Here is an 18,182-nt window from a genome sequence, read left to right on the forward strand (position 1 = left end):
AAAGGTCATTTTCTTAGGAAACGCAGTGTGCAATTTTCAAAAAATTGTCTGTTTACACTAAACTTGCTAGTGAAGGTTGATTTCTGTGGATCCATGTAATTGTCTCATATCTCAAAAAAAAAATCTAAATGCATATTTGCTGATTTTTTCCCTTTTTTCTTCATACTTGCTTAGCAAATGATAGCAAATAAAAGCAGCCTAAGATGCCAACGAAGAGAGTATGAAACCATTTTGAAGGAAATCTAGCTTAGCCCTCCAGTTAATAATCTCCTAATTATAAACATGCACAATCTTTTTAAATATTATGTCAATATACCCAGAACAATAGAGTTATTCATAATCAGCAGCAGTTTAGCTTCTTCTAGGAGGTACTTAGCAGAGTGGGAAGGGAAAGCAGAACTTTGCATTTAAAGGGAAAACAAATCACGCAATTCAGTTTCTGTTGAGCCAGTTTTAAGACCCTGAACTTACCAATTATAAACATTCCAATTTAAAACTTTAGAAAAGAACTAAAAAGGACACTTGGCTACAAATTCAGAATTACTTCAACTGATTCTGCCTCTGTAAGTAGCACTCATAAACCTATTCTCCCATTTTAATAATTTCTATGGTAATGCCACAATAAAAGATCAATCTTGGCATTGTTCTAAAAAGGCTATTAATAGAACATTTTTTAAAAGTTACAGTTTATGTTTCAGCTCCAGTTATTCAAGTCCCTAAAATGGTATTTTCTCCAAACCAAACAATACTTCAGTTCAACAAGAGCACTGCAGGGAGAGGAGAGCTGTCAGTAAGATATATTGCTTATTAATAAGGACCTTTCTTCATTCTCAAAACATTCTCATTAGAAATGAAATTTGATATTTACATTTACAGCATTTATTAGCCACCTTTTGAAGATAACATTTGTAATAGGATGAATCATTCTTTTAGTTTAGTTTAGTAACTAGAAATTAATGGAACCAGAAATGTAATACTGTATACTGGTAAAATATACCTTGACGATTTATTTCAATATATTAGCTATAGTAACTGCAGAATTTCTTCAAGAAACCTATATTCCGCTAGTTTTCAAAATATCTTATAAGGCAGTCTATTCCATAACAGATAGTCTATATGCTTTGCTTGCCTCGAATTAATTCAGAAATTATCCAAGATTTAATCATGGAAAGAATTATCTTCCAGCTAGTTAAATTACATATCCCAGTACATCAACTAGAGGGAAGATCAAGGAGCCTAACACTGTTTTCTCTTACCTATTGCTCATCTCTGTCACTGATTAAGAGATAAGCAGCAAAGTTGAAAAGAAAAAAAATTGGTAAGTCGACTAAAGAAAACTGGATATTCTGCTGTTCAGATTTCAATATGAAACAAAAAAAGTTTAACCATTTACTTCTCAATAGAGTTTTTAAAAACCTCGATATTAAGAATTTAGTCAGTGTCAGAACTCACAATATTCAATATATAACCTTCTGAGGAACCCTTTCTGAGTTTCAGAAAACACAACAGAAGCAAGCATGAGACAGTGATTGCTCCCTTTTCTTCTATGTGGCTAGTATGTGTGATGGAAGGAAAATCAACAGAAAGCAGTTTAGGATAGCTTTATAATTCTACTTCCACAATATTCATATTGTACAAAACCTTTGGGAGCTGGCTTGCATGAAATTATTCTGCAAATATTTATACAAAATGCTGTTATTTGGGAGGCAGCAAAGAGCAGCCTCAAACCTTCACCTAGTGAGCACTGTGGATTTCATCATACCTAAATAGAGCTCATATATACTTAAGATACTGAATCTTAAGATACTGAATACTTAAGATACTGAATGCGCTCCCACAGGGAGGGCCTCCTCAGGGTCCCGCCGGTCAGGGAATGCCGGCCGGCGATCCCCAGGGGGAGGGCGTTCTCTGTGGGTGCGCCTGCCCTATGGAATCAATTGCCGGTGGAACTCCGGATCGCCCCCGACCTTCGTTCGTTTCGCTGGGACCTGAAAACCTGGCTTTTTGAGTTAGCTGGCCTGGACTGAGTGGGTTTTAAGGTTTTTAAATTCTAATTTTAAATTTTGGGGCTATTGATTTAATTTAATTTAATTTTTTATATTGTATTGTTTTAATTTTGCCCTGTAAACCGCCCTGAGTCCTTCGGGAAAAGGGCGGTATATAAATTGAATTGAATTGAATTAAATAAATAAATAAATAAATAAATAAATAAATAAATAAATAAATCTGGGTTTTCTTATTGCCAAGCTAAATAATTTCATCCATGAACACAAACAATCACTTTAGCTATCTCTAGCAAAATGAATCTCATCTACCCAGCTTAAAATGCACCATTACACTAAAGAACATTATCTCCATTTTCTACTATATTTCCGATACACAAAGTCCATACTGGCCTTTTATTTCTTTAATTTTCTCTCCCATAGCAGTGAATGCTCACTGGGTAACTTGGGGACAGTCCCCTTTTCTCAGATCAGCTTAACTCAAAGAACTATCATGGGGGAAATGGGAGGGGAGAGTTATTGTGTAGCCACCTTGAGCTCCTGAATAAAAGGAGAAATATAAGATAGACAGATAAATAAATGAGGGTGAAGGTTCATTTTCCAAGCTTGTGGGTTGGTTTCCAAACATTTCATTACCAGTCTAGGTAACACCTTCAGTGGAGTTTAGGAGATGTCAGTGTCAAGTGTTCTTCTGTTTATAAGGGCTTCAGGTGTGGGTGTGTCAAGTGAGAGCCTTGTGATGGGTCTTGTAATGGGGAGGTTACAGCAACTCAAGGTCATTAGGAGGTGAGAGGAGATAAATAATCAAAAATGAGCTGAAGAAATTATGCAATAATTTCCAATAAAAAACCACTTGATATTTCAATTGAAGATTCATTAATAGTCAAAGTAACTCAATCTGAACAAAGCATGAGATATAAGTAAATTCTGTTTACGGTTTGCAAAATTATGACAAGTCTTTAGAAACAAAGTTAAAAGAAGGGAAGTGCAACAGTTCAAGGAAGAACTACCATGTCTGTGATCATGACATGATGTATGATTATTGAAGGGAGACAGAATAGCTAAAAAAAACACCCACCTAGAAAATAAAAGGAATGTAGTATCGGAATAAAGTCTATTGCTTGTTTTTGCATTTTGAATAGGAACATACCACACTACAACTTTTAATTTCAACCTCCACTTTCAATCTTACTGTTTAATCTTCTTTAACATGCAGAATCTTATCACTTCAGAGAGCTACTGCTTTTGGAAAACTTTCATATGACTCACAAGTTGATACCTAACAAATGAATGTTTGCTTTTGTTTTTTTGTTGCAGTACTTATGAACCACCCCAATCTATTCTGGGTGTTGTAAAGTAGAAACAACAAAATGAAAGAAACTACCAGAAGCGGCTGGTAGTTAATTCTTTAAATACTCATTAGAACAGAAGTTCTTCAGATACTTGCAAAAGGGATTGCATGCAATTCTGGGAGGATGGTATTCCACTGCATGGGAGTTGCTACTGAAAAGCACTCTACCTTATACTAAAAACTGTATACTGTGAAAAGGTTTTGTGTTGTCAGGTACAGAGAAATTGGCTCTAGTCTAAGCTAAACTGATGTAAAAACAATGCAGCTACTTCCTATAAAAGAAAATAAATTAAGTTTTTTGACTGCAGTCAACTGCTCTAACACCAAGCTTCAAGTTCTCCTAATGCAGGGGTGTCAAATGGCCGGCCCGCGGGCTGGACATGTCACCAGGAAACCCCACCCACCCCATTGCCAGCAATGGGAGAAAAACCTCTGATACATTGTGCGACATCACATGCGAGTTTGACATGTCTGTCCTAATGGGACTGTCACAGAAGCTCCCTTTCAGCAATTAAACACACAGAAATTTACATGTCCAATCAGACATCTGCCTTTCCTGACTGATATACTGACTGGCAGTCAAGCTTTTTTTCTGTTTGTTGAACAAAATAAGGGTCACAGAAATTCCTTCTGTATTAATTAGTACTGTAAAACATTTTTTTCAAAATTAGCCACAGATTTCAAGTCTTATTTAGTTTATTCATAACTCTGATTAAGAAGACAAACAGAAAGGCAGAAATCCACAGGAAGAACAATTTTCTTTCATCCCCCACAGGCCATAATCTTGGCACATTTGGGAGTTTAATCACATTTAGGTAAATTTTAGAAACAAACAATTTCATTTAAATACTGTATAAGTGGCTAAAGAGAACAGTATGTACATGCAACAAAAATAGCTATAGGCTAAAAAAATGAGGAAAGAAGATCCATTCCCACTTGAAGGCCATTTTCTAGGCTTCAAGCCAAGATATGCATGCTAGACAGACCACTTTTCATTCAAACACTATAATTTAGTATATTAGTATTTTATCATTTATAGCAAAATCCATAAGTTTAAAACAATAGTATAATGAAAGTATTTAAAATTCAAAAGTAATTTTTGTAGGGTTTTTTGTCACTTGAGACACAATAACATCTGAAACAGAAAGCAGATGCTGTTTAACAAGTCAAGAATTAGGTGAAATTGCCAAATTGCATTTTATGCTACATTTGTTAGAAAAATGGTGCTGGTCAAAGTTAAATATACCTTTCTATAAAGTCACTTAGCATGCAGGTCAATTATCGAGGCCAAAAAAGAGCATTAAACGTGGTGTCACAGAAAACTCTTGAGAATATAATAGATAGTCAAGAAAATAAACACATTTACTCTCCTTTGGACACATTACAGTACGTTAAGACCTAGGTCTTTAGAGAAGCTCTAATGCTGGGACAAGAGGAAGGAAGGAAGGGAGGGAGAAAGGAAGGGAATGAGGGAGGGAGATGACCAATAGCGAAGTGGATGGATGCAGTTACAGTGGCAATGAATCTACTCTTGGGAGACCTGAAAGACCAGGGTAGCATTCTTCATTCAGACCATCTTCACTTTAGAAAAATAACATTTTCATGGACCAAATATCATAAAATGCAATATACCGGTACATTACTGCAACATTGTATAGCTTTATTAATTTTTTAAAATAAAAGTAAAAAAAAATAAAAAACTAACATGAAACTAAGTCAAGAGAGAGGAATACTAGACAGAATAAAGAAAGAAATAGCAGAGATGCAATAAAAATATTATAGAAAAAATACACAGAAAAATGACTTCTGACTTCTACAGCAGATATAAATCTTAACTTCAGCTCTTGCTATACAATTACAACATAATATTGTTTTTTATAATCCATAAATAATGCTTGTTATCAAATCCATATGCAATGATTTCATTTTACAAGTTTCTAGTACAAATTAAGATGGTCTACTTTATTTAGAAATTTTAATAGAACTTTAGGGTAAAAATTTTTTTTTAAAAAACCTGATTATTCTCAACTCCCTCTTCAGATAAAGTTTCATCATTCTGAAACAAGGCTACTGAATTAGACTGAAGTTTCTGTGGACTTTTCTGATAGTTATTTATGTTACTTGATTCTGACATAATAACAACCATAACAGAGTCATAGCAATAGATCTTTGACATCACTCTTCAAAAGATTAGTAGCATAGCTCATTCTCTTAAGATGGTGATTTGCTTGGGAAGCATTTCAAAGAAGACAACATGCCACAGAGATTCAGATAATTAAATGTTCTGAAGTGGTCAGTACTTCTCTGGAACAAATACAGAAGGATTAAAGTTGGCTGAAATATTAGCTTGATCATTTGGGAAAGAAGAAAAATAAAATTACTTTCAGGAATTATCTTTCTCTATTATTACCTTTTCCCTTCTTCCCATTCATTTGGTTTTTTTAGTTTTTTAAAAACATTTTATTAAGTACAAGAAATTAAAAACATTGAACATAGTGTATCATCTTTGAGTATATCTTTGTCTGATCATTCCATATTGGTAACATTGCATGTAGTACATTAGAAAGTAACTATTACATCTTTATATACCACTATACATTCCCAATTAACCTTTTCCTACTTATATCCATTCTATCGACTTACTTCTTTTTTCCCTCCATTTGTAAAATTTATTCCATACTATGTAGTATTCTGTTTCATCCTGATCTTTTAGTTCTTTTGTCATTTTGCCCAGTTCTGCGCAATACAAGATTTTCCTTATTAGCACATCTTTGCTAGGAGCCTCAGCTACTTTCCAGTTTTGAGCAAGAGAAATTCTTGCCGCCGTTATGAAATGTATGATTAAGTATGTATTGGCTTTGTTTATGTTCTTTTCTAATATTCCTAATAATAGTGTCTCTGGTTTGTATTGAATTTTTTGACCCGTCATTTCCATTATCCATTTCCAAACCCTAAGCCAATAAGTCTATGCAAGCCCACCAAACATGAAAATATGTACCCTTTTCCTTACATTTCCAGCAGGTTGGTGAGTAACCACTATAGATTCTTGCAAGTCTGGCCAGCGGCAGGTGCCACCTTTAAAGCATCTTATAAAGATTTTCTTTATAAGGTGTCGCTAAAGTAATTTTATTATTACGTTCCCAGATTTGCTGCCATTGATCCAAATTTATAGCAAGCCCCAAATCTATTGCCCAGGTAACCATCGTTTCTTTAACTTGTTCCTCATATAATTTATATTCTAACAAATATTTATATATGTTTTTAATTTGTTTTTTCTCCGAACCTAGTAATATTTTATCAAGCCTCATATCTTGTCTATTAATTCCCCACTCTTTCTTGTCTTTCACATATCTCGCTTGTATTTGAAGATAGGACCACCATTCCAAAACAATTCCCTGCTGTCTCAGCTCTTGTCTTTGCTTTAGATGACCGTTCTCTGACAAAATGTCTTTATATGTGATAACTTTATCTTGCCTATATAAGTTGGGGTACATGACTGCTTCTAATAGTGAAAGCCAACCTGGAGCTTCTATATAGTGTTGGCTTTTAACAATATTCCAGCTTTTTATTAGCTCTTGTCGAACTTTGTGTATCAAGAAATACATACATAAATAAATAAATAAATAAATAAATAAATAAATAAATAAATAAATAAACCTTTATTGTCAAAGTACAACATGTGTACATTGAGATTAGCTGAGCCTCCCCCCGTGCTCTCTCCCCCCAACACACAGTGACAACGAACCCTCCATCCTACCACACCATGTGAACCAACTACACCACACACCAGCCTCCCAAGTCAATTCTGCATAAGTTCACAGAGATTATGTCCCATTTAAAAGCCTAACAGCCCACGGATAAAAGCTATTTTTCAGCCTGTTGGTATGGCTGGCTATATTCCTATATCTCCTACCGGATGGTAGGAGAGTAAAGAGATACCGTCCAGGTTGTGAGTCATCCCTGAGAATCTTCTTCACTCTTCCAAGGCAATGAGCCCTGGCGATGTCATCCAGTGGTGTCAGGGAGCAGTATTGGTGGTTTCTGCTTTTTCCCGTCCATAAATGGGCATCCCAACCCATGCCCCTCTAAATATAGGCATCTTTTATTAGTAATCCAGTCCCTAATCCACATCAGGGCCGCTGGTTGATAATACAACTCCCAATCCGGAAAACCTAGTCCCCCTCTCTCTGGCATCCTGTAAAGACTTTTGTTTTATTCTCACCTTCTTGCCTTGCCACACGAAATCTAAAGTTAATTTGTCCAACTCTTTTAAAAAAAGTTGTCTAATTGGATTGGTATATTTTGAAACAAGAATATCATTTTAGGTAGGATGTTCATTTTCACTGCCGAGATTCTTCCAAGAAGCGAAAGGTTTAGGTTTTTCCAGCAGTCTAAATCAACTTTTGCTTTATTAGTTTTCCATAATTGTCCTCTTTGATTGATGAGCAGTGTGCAGAAATAACAATTCCCAAGTATTTTATTTTAGGAACTATTTGTACCCCTAATTTCTTGGTAAGATTTTCTTTTTGTGTATTGGTCATATTTGGTCATGGCCTGGCCTGATGGGAGGGGGTTGGGTTTTTATTACTTTTAAATGCGTTTTAATCTATTTAAGAGTTCTGGGCACTTGTTTAATCTTTTTTTAATTTTTGTATTCTGTTTTTAACATGCATTGCCCTGTTCACCGCCCTGAGTCCTTCGGGAGAAGGGCGGTATACAAATAAAATTAATTAATTAATTAATATTTTTTACTATGATCTTTGTTTTGTCCCTAATTATTTTCAAGCCTGCCATATATGGAACCTATAAAACCATCATGAACAAAGATTTGGTTATACAAATATATAACCATAGAAGAATTTTATTTTGTATGAGCAATTTTTACTACTTTTGAAATTATAGAAACTTCAAGCACAATTAATCAAATATTGTTTTCTTTATAATTATCTTTCAAAATTAAATGTAAGATGACACAATATTTTAACATTAAATATGTTTAATGTTTAATTAAATAAGAATGTCCCCAGCATCCTGAATGGCCATGCATAAAATTGCCCTCTTATAGCTCTGCTGAGTTCTGTTAATACAGGATTCTCAAACTGCAGGATTACAATCTCATTCCCCCTCCCCCGCCTCCCATTGAAGTAGTGATAGAAATCTCAAAAGTGCTTTTCAAAAGGCAACTGGACTTTCTTCATTTTTGTTCCTTGAAAACATTTCACTTCTCATTCAAGAAGCTTCTTCAAGTTCTGGTTGAATGGGGGGAGGAGGGGTATGGAAGGATTTATATTCCTTAGCAGTTATTAGCACTTTGAAGGTCAGTCATTAACTCTGAGATTTGTTGAGCCCACTTGGGGGTTTATCTCTACCCTTAGGTCACCTGAATCACAGTGAAATGGGACTGCGAAAGGACTGTGTTGTAGACAGGAGATAGGTGTGTTGTATCTCTCCCTCTCTGTTGAGGTAGGGCTGTTCAATTTTAATGTAAATGGCCTCTTTGACCCCTCTTTCAAACCAGTGGTCCTCTCTGTCCAGAATATGGACTTTGCTGTCTTCAAGTGATAAAAATAAATATACTACTTACTTCTAATACTTAATTTTTTACTTCTAATATCACATGGATTCTCAAACTTAGAAGTACTAGAAATGCTCGCGGTAGGCTTGCATAGCAAAACAAGTAACAAAGCTCAAGAGCAAACTGTGGAAACCTTATAAAAAAATTGCAGCAGGTTTTCCTAGGCAAGCCTGTAGTTTGGTTGTAGGGAGTAAAGTGCAGAGTAGGCTTTGCTAATCACTTGGTGACTTTATTCTGATATCCTGCAAATAGCATATATTACAGAAAAAAATATTTGGGGAAAAAAACACCTTTCAGTAATATTTTAATGCCACAGATAATTTCTGATTATCAAGCTGATATATTAGAAACTTCTTCCCATGTCCATTCATAATTCAATAATTATTTTATCTTAGCTACCTAAAATTATCTTCACTCTCTTCTAGGGATGTGAAAGTTATCCCAGTATCACTGCATTGTTCTAGGAAATAAAACGTGCAACAGGAAATAAGAAAGAAAGAAAGAAAGAAAGAAAGAAAGAAAGAAAGAAAGAAAGAAAGAAAGAAAGAAAGAAAGAAAGAAGAAAGAAAGAAAGAAAGAAAGAAAGAAAGGAAGGAAGGAAGGAAGGAAGGAAGGAAGGAAGGAAGGAAGGAAGGAAGGAAGGAAGGAAAAAAAGAAAGAAAGAAAGAAAGAATGAAAGAAAGAAAGAAAGAAAGAAAGAAAGAAAGAAAGAAAGAAAAGCATCAGAATCCACATATTCACTGAAGCAGTTAAAAGTATAATACGCTACTATTTAAATAGCTCTTCTTCCCAATCAGCTACAAGAAATTCATATAAATGCAACGACTAAGTAAACATGCAATAGCTTCTGACAGGGGCATACCTCACCATATTAGGTAGTCAATATCGCAGAAAACAGAAAGGAGAACATAAGCCTAATAAAGTCATTGCTCTTAAGAGGAACGAAGTTTCTGATAATAAAGCAAAGAAATGAGAAACAGATACCACACAGATCAGCAGAAATAGCCCTATGATTGAGAATTAGAAGGATTTAAGCAGGGCTCTTTAGCAAAAATGGAAGTGTAATTTTATTTCTCCAAGGAAATGTGAAATTAACAAGAAAAACAAGATTGTATATACTTGCATAAAAGATACAATTTCTTCCCAGTCAGACTCAATTAGTGGTATTTTTGTTTTACATCCATGTAATTTTTTTTCACAACACTGCATACCATTTACGCAATTCCCTTTGGACGTAAGTTATGTATGCAGAATGTGGAAAAAGTATAAGAAATAGTAAGTTAAATAAATTAAAAGCATCAAATAAGAAAAAGACAACAATACACAGTTAAAACTAGTTTATACAAACAGCAAATATTCCACTTCTCCAACTTTGCAAACTTTGCTTTGCTTTCTTCATGTCTACATATCACTGCATAAACTGGTTTTCCATTCTAAACCACTCTGCACATTCCATTTATTCTTGTATATGTTTAATTCAATCAAATACTGCTCTTATAACATTTGGTAACTAAATTTCAAATCCACTTGTACTCCTGCCACATGCAGAATTTTCTGTTAATAGTTAAGGACATACAGTTTTGGTAAGCTAAAAGTGCAATAAAGGTCTGGTTTTACCTTATACCTAATCATGATACTCTACGCAAACTATTATCTCTAAGTTAGATACAACCTTGCAAGTTAATATACTGTTACCTACAACTCAGAACACAAATATATGCAGCACACCAACGTTCGCTCAGGATGCAAAACAATTACAATGGACATTCCTCCTTAAATCAAAACTCCCTCAGAAATAAATAACAAATGTGATAGGAGATTCCCACTTTCACATACTCACTGATAAAGACTATTTCATATAACTAGTTCCCAACATTGTGTAACCTAACCTCAGGCTTATTGCAATAAGCCTGCCTACTGTGAATGAATGTTCTACAGTATAGTACTCACAGATATGTTTTTCTATGCTCTTGAATCAAACACATTTTCCATAGTTTTAGTGCTCTGGATATTAGTAGTTTCAGGTAGTAATTCAATGTCTCAAGCACTACTGGATTTATGCTCAGTATTTCAAAAATTAGATTATGTTAGCCATGACTAAATGATTTTCTTTACAGACAATTACAGTAAAGAGAAAAAAAATCTGGAATAGAATAAAGCAGACATGTCAAACACAAGGCCCGGGGGCCAGATCCGGCCCGTGGAGTGGTTTCATGTGGCCCGTGAAGCCATCCTGGAAACAGTGAGGGAACGGCCCCCACTGCCTTGGCCCTGGCCCAGAGACCCTCCTTCTGCCAGAGACCCTCAGATCTGTCCCACTCCTGCCCAGGCCCCCATAGGCACCCTTGATGCGAACGATGTAGAGCTGGCCATGCCCACCCAGTAGGCCATACGCACTCTAGCCACGCCCACCCAGTAGGCCACGCCCACCCGGCCCCTTGAGGGCAACCGCAATGCTGATGCAGCCCTCAATGAAATTGAGTTTGACACCCCTGGAATAAAGCATTATTAAAAATAATAAAGATCATTGCCACTTACAGATAAATCACATTCAGAAAACTAACAGTAAAGTGTGCTTCTTCTGCATTTATAGAATGAATTTGAAATATTTCTATATTTAATATAAATTTTCAAAGTCTCATATTTGATTAAAATTATTCCGAATTCTCTCAGAGTTTATGTCTAATATAAAAATACAAAAGAACTGAATAAAAAGTTCAGGTTACATTATAGTCTTAAAACACTCTATAACAGAGTTGGAAGGGACCTTAGAGGTCTTCTAGTCCAAACCCCTGCCTCAAGCAGGAAATCCTATACCATTTTAGACAAATGATTGTCCACTCTCTTCTTAAAAACCTGCAATGTTGGAGCACTCACAACTTCTGGAGGCAATTGTTCTAACTGTCAGGAAATTTCTCCTTAGTTCTAGGTGTGTCTTTCCTTGATTAGTTTTGATCCAATTAATATTGTGTTTTTTCCCATGGTCTACAAAAAAAAGAGTAATTTACTATCCTATTACTCAAATGTAGCCTGTTTTCAGTTTTTCCCTTTACTATATTGATCATTGGTTATATATCTTTTAAGCAGACTCTTCTAACTGGCCTATGTGTTATTACATATAAAGATATTACACTGTCATACAGTAAATCAGATTTGACTAAAAAAAGGTTGAAAAAGCCAACTGAAAAAAAGAACCAAAGTTTTGCCTAATTTCTGAGTGGTTTAACTGTTCCACATTGTTAATCAACTTGGATAAAATTTTATAGAAGTAAAAAAAATCTGATGTAAATTGCTTTCTCACTTTATGTTGTAGAAAGCATCCAAAAACCTACCACATATTGGTCTAGAGATTACTGGTCAAGATTATTTGATATTTTTCTCAGTGCAACTGTCACTTCACAGGATGAAAAATGAAAAACTATCTTATTTTCTATACATTGGATTTCTTAATATTTATATAGAAAATGTTTTTTTGTATTCTACTCCTGTTGTTTTGCCACTTCTGGTTTTGGCAAAAGCATAAAACTGATTTATGGCTTGGCCATTCCAATCATATCATAAATCAGTTTCATCCATAAGTGGCTGAGCAAAATATAAAACATGTTGTATTTGTTTTCATAAGCAGTGAAGTCTTGTTCCAAAGATTCTGCCTTGCTTTTATGTTCTCAGCAACTCCCTCTATAGCCTGTCTTTTATTATTACATATCAAGCTAGTAAGCTATAGTTTAGAGAAATACAAATACAAATACTGATTATCATCATTATTATAGAAGGGTAAGAAGAGAATACCTATTACAAGGGAGAGAAAAGTAGTCCAAAATGTAGTGGGAATGATTTAAAATCAAATTGTTTCTTTTAAAATGTAAATGAGTTGAAAAAACAGTCTTGGAACCAAAATTTGACATGAAACAGCTCATGAACAAATATCTATCTATGTCTGTTTGCTTACCTTGTCCTCCATTACTTCTTCAGTACCATCTATTTCTTCATCCTACAAAATAATCATACAAACGTTTGAAATAAATGAGTAAGCGAACTAAACCTACCAAGGCAGACAATACTCATTTTTATAGTATTTAGAGAATACTATATCAGAGAATACCAGAAAAACTTCTGGTAAGTAATATTAATTAAAGCCCTGAAATTGTTTGAATGTTTGAACATGAATTTCCAGCTAAATTGCAAATTAGCTGACTGCAAAATGAGTTTAGAACATAATGAAAACTATTTTCAGAAAAAGCTCTCCTAAGAATATTAGAAACAGAGTGGCTAGATATACCTTATATCTGTATCTCTTATCATAATATAGTAGAAACATGCTATCAATATGCAAGGTCTTGATTACCCATTTGAACAGGATGTTTCATTACCCATTTGAAACACTATAAGTTTCACTCTAACATGTTTCTTATTTCTCCAAACTGTGAGTTGTATGACTGTGATTTCTGAGACTTGTTAGTGCAGGCTTTTCAACTTTTTCACCCATTGTACCACTTTTAGGATATGCAACATCCAAGGATCACCAGTTGCCTAGCAAGGTGTCAAAAACCTGATGATCCCCCCCAAAAGTAAAAAAGTGATGAAGTACAGGTAGTCCTCGATTTACAACAGTTCGCTTAGTGACTGTTCGAAGTTACAATGGCACTAAAAAAAGTTCCCCCCAAGCCACAGACGAGCAAGACACCTGCCTGCCGGACTTCCGGTGGCGACGCGACGCCGAAGACAGCCGTCTCCGGGCTGCCCGCTCCGCAGATGTGTTTTTTCCATCGTAAACAGCGCCGATCAGCTGTTTAGATGGATTTGAAGCCCCCTCCTCGGGAGAAGAGGAGGGGGTGAGGCCCCAGGTAGGGGTTGAGCTCTCCGTGGCCGCCTGAGCTGAGAGTTTGGGCGGCTGAAGGATTGAGCCCCCCCGAAGCCTGGGTTGCTCCGAGCTGCGCAGCGTCTCTCCTCCGTGATTTTTGGAGCAGAGCCAGGCGTTAGCAACCACCCCTGCCAAAAGGAAATACTTTTGAGTATTAAGATGCAGGCAGAGCGATACAGGAGGTCAAGGTGATGTGGACTTTTAGCTTTACTCTCTAGCTCAATGGATTTTATAGCTTTAAAGTGAAAGTGCGCAATAAGTGAAAGTGGGGAAAGATGGCGGCCAAGACTTCTAAAGCTCTTCGGAGTGCGGGGTCTTCCCCGGTGCAACAGACCTCGTTGCAAGCTTTGCTTCCTCCTGCATTTCCTCCGGCACTGACGCTTAAGGAATTACAAGATGCCCTTGAAAAGCATTCACGGTTAATGTCTGATATGATGGATGAAAAGTTGAAAAAGCTGGAGGAGAAATTGGAGAAGAAGATGGAAGAGAAGTTTAGAGCAATGAGGGTAGACATGTTGTCTATGATTGAAAGTGTAGCTGAATGTGTGCAACAGCTGGGTGAAAAAGTGGAGGATCTCAGTCAAAAGAACTCTATATTAGAAGCAAAGGTATTAAAGGATGAAAATATAAGGGACAAAATGGACGGAGAATTGAGCCTTGTTCAGTACCAACAGATGCAGTATGCTATTAGAATTAGGGGTTTAAAGGAGAATTCTAAAGAAGATTTAAAGCAGCTGATATCTGAGGCTTTGGAACCGGTATTGGGCCAGCCAGCATCTGAAATTGAGGGAAGTATGGATAAAATTTTTCGTGTAAATTCATGGATTGCAAGACAGAGGAAGTTACCCAGAGATGTGGTGGTCTATTTTACAAAGAGAGTAATTAGAGATGAAGTCATTCAAGCTGCTTATGATACTAAATTGGTAGTTGCTGAGCAAGAAGTTTTGGTTTTAAAAGAGATTCCTCCAAAGATTTTAAGGAGAAGGAAAGATTTTGCATTTCTTGTACAGGAACTTAAGAAATGTGATGTCAAGTTTAGATGGGAGATTCCAGTTGGACTGGTGGTGATGCACGAAGGTAAAAGACATCGTTTGGCTACTGTGGCCCAGGCACGTGATTTTTATAGCAATGTGTTAAAAGCAATCCCCCTATCACTTCTGGAAGCTGCAAAGGGATATGGCGAGGGAAAGCCTCAAGATGTTGCAGATAGACAGACGGAGGAGAACGGTGCTGGAGGGGATCAAGTTACAGCCTCATCGGTTGCTGCTGGAGAGCAGAGGATGACGCGTGCCGCCCTAAGACGAGCGAGACAAGAGCAAGAGCAAGATAAGCAGAAAGTTATGGAACCTCCAAAGCGTACTTATAGTGAAGCTGTGGGAAGGGTGCGGTCCAAAGAAGATACAGGGGTCATTTCAGACGTGCTCCAAAAGCTTTGGAGCGTCAAGATTGGTGACTAAATCTCTAATTTAGAATGTCAATGGATTAAATTCATCATAGAGGAGAAAGAAAGTTTTTCAATATTTAAAACAATTTAAGACTGATGCTATTTGTTTGCAAGAAACGTATATTAGGGTTATGGACTAAAAGTATTTATTGAATTTAAGATTGGAATGCAAGCTCCTAATCAATAACAAGTTGATTTTTCTTAATTTACTACATATAAAGGTTACTTAATTGGATTATAAATTTTTTAAATTTTTTATTTTATTTTCATTGGAGATTGGAATGGTGTCCTAGACGTATAGATGGATGATCTGGAACTGTGAGACATTTGGTGTGATATATGCAAGAACTATTTTTGATCATAGTTCAGTTTGGTTGGAGATTAATAAGGTTAATAGAGAGGCGCTTTTGGCGCGTAATTGAGAATTTGTTTAGAATTTAGAGAAATGTGGGAGAATGTAAATAGTAGATGATTTTTTTTTCTTTTTTGAAATTAATATGAATAAGGATTGGGATTAAGAAATTTTATTTAGTATTTGAGTAAAGTTCCTTTTCTGTTTTCTTTCTTTTTTTTCTTATCTGTAATAGTAATATTGTTTGTAATCATTTTACATGAGCTAGAGGGTGATAGAATTAATAGTTTATTGTGATAGCATATGGATGCTTATGTTTGTTTTTCTTTTTTATACCCTGTATTTAGCTCTAGGAAGTCAGGGGGGGGAGGAGGGAATGGGGGAGAGGGATAGGGAGGGTTAGATAGGGGTGGGCGAGGGGGGATTAAAGTTAAAATGTACTGTAAAACTTTTTAAATAAAAAAAACAGACACCTGCCTGCCTGCCCGGCAGCGCACTTCCTCCTGTCCGAGGTTTTCATTGTTGTGAGCATTCTGTTAAGGATTGGCAGCGGGGGTGGGGTGGGGGGGGTGTCTGGTTTTTATTTCCCCCCGTCCACTGGGTGGTTGCAGCAGGTTTTGGTCACTTCACATGACCCTGGGACACTGTGACCGTTATAAATATGAATCAGTTCCCAAGCATCTGAATGTAAATCACAAGACCCTGGAGATGCTGCAACATTCCAGCTGATTGGTGCTTCTTTTGGGCTTAGCAGAAGCGCCAGGATCAGTGCCGAGCTCCAGCTGGAGCCTGGCACTGATCCTGGTGCTTCCGCTGACAACCCTGCAGATCCAGCCATCTCTCGCTCAGGCTTGTATGGTGCTGACACCGGTTCAGATCATTCCCCTCCCTCGCTACCACCTTTCAATGATGGTCACGTACCACCTGCCAGGTGCCAATGTACCACAGGTGGTACCCGTACCACTGGTTGAAAAGCCCTGTGTTAGTGATTACTGATGTGAAACAGCATGTTAAGCAGTTCATGGGCTTCTAAACCAGCTAGACAAATTTCAAAATTGATCTTGGAGTTTCAGTAACTTTCCAAACGTGTGCTGGAGATTGCAAAGAATCTGAGCATTACACCCAGTAGTTCAATTAAGGAACTATGATTTAGCTATATTCTAGATAAGATGATGAGCAAAACAGTGCAAATACATGACTGCAATGAACATTTAAAAGTTTGACAGACTAATTTGTAGCAAAATACTATCGAAGCTCTTGTGAATCAATTAATTACTTAAGCATGCATTCAACAGTACTACATTATTATTTTAATTAGGGTTGTATACAGTAAGCTATTGTTTACATTTTATTGGTTTTTAATCAATTTTATTCCTACCTTTAGACTAATTTGACTTTCTAAGCAATATAACAATTATAGTTTTGCTTGTATACACTGAAGGTCTTTTGTTTTAGAATTACATAATGCCCTATGTCCTTAACAATTAGGTAGGGGTATATGTCTATTCCTCTATCCATCCCAGTGGATCAAAATTTAATCTTTCATTCTTTGGTTTCATTTATGAATGACAATACCTACATCCTTTGTAAAGAAAGAGATTCCAGTGCCTCTCCGTCTTTCTTTTGGTCGCCTTCTCTCTCTTACTGACTGCTTGTTTGAAGTTCTGTCATCCAGGTCCTGACCTTCGTATTCTTTTAAAAGAAACATAGCTTTAGCTAAAAATAGTAATTTATTCAACCATGGGACCATTTTCAAAAGAAGGCAAGATAGTACTCATACAGAGGGGTTTTTTTCAGCCTTATCATCTACCAATCTATATTTAAATGTTTAACACCAAACCACTCGGTCTATCTAGTAGAGGTAGTCCTCAGTTAATAACCATTTGTTCAGCGGCTGTGATTTGCATCTTTTCCTGATGGCTTCCCAGAAGCAAAATCAATGGGGATGCTGATAGGAAAATTGCCAGTGGCTTGGATAGGTTTCTCCCACCCACGGACACCTCACTGTGCTTGTGCCTCTCCCTTGGTCACTTGTGCACACTTGCATACTTTCTCCCATCTGGCAACAGCCACTCCAAGCCCTAACGTACTAGTGCTGCATCTCTCCACCACCTATGCACTCTTTGTTCCCTGTCCTACCTGACAGTCACTTACCTGCCTGCTGGCCTGCTTGCAAGCCTCCCGGGACTTGCAACTTCCTGCTGGCTCCCCCACCAACTTTGGTTGTTGGAAGGCAGCAGGTAGTTGCAAGGATATACCAACAGCAATGGGTACTGAAGGGGTTGCTAAGCAATGTGATCACATGACATTAAGCTTTATGACCGTATTGCTTAGCAATAGAAATTCTGGCCAAGTTGCCATCATAACTCAAAACCTGTAATGGATTCAAATATTGCAAGAGATTACTGATTGAAAAAGAGAAAGGGAGAATTACTATTCTTCCCAAAGAAAAGGTACAAGATTGGCCGCAAATAATTGTAATAAAACTACTTGAAGAAAAGTATCCTCTCTCTCTCTCTCTCTCTGAGTGCATGTGTTTGCGTGTGAGTGTGTATGTGTATGTGATGCTGATGGGCTGATATATTTAATATGCCTT

At 36.6% G+C, this 18,182-nt stretch overlaps 1 protein-coding gene across 10 annotated transcripts in view; it reads right to left on the reverse strand.

The window, feature by feature from the left end:
* Positions 1-18,182, reverse strand: part of PPP1R12B (protein phosphatase 1 regulatory subunit 12B) — a 127,511-nt gene that overhangs the window by 43,824 nt on the left and 65,505 nt on the right. For all 10 annotated transcript variants that reach the window (XR_014026151.1, XM_081325691.1, XM_081325689.1 and 7 more), the window contains 2 exons: positions 17,166-17,278; positions 12,879-12,920 (listed from right to left, as the gene is read on the reverse strand). Coding sequence is in view for 9 of the 10 variants with exons in the window: in XM_081325691.1 (XP_081181817.1) it covers positions 12,879-12,920; positions 17,166-17,278 (155 nt within the window). In the remaining variant the exon portion in view is untranslated. The remainder of the gene's footprint in view (positions 1-12,878; positions 12,921-17,165; positions 17,279-18,182) is intronic.

Source organism: Vipera berus (genome assembly GCF_964194415.1).
Source record: "Vipera berus genome assembly, chromosome: 3".
Taxonomy (NCBI): Eukaryota; Metazoa; Chordata; class Lepidosauria; order Squamata; family Viperidae; genus Vipera; species Vipera berus.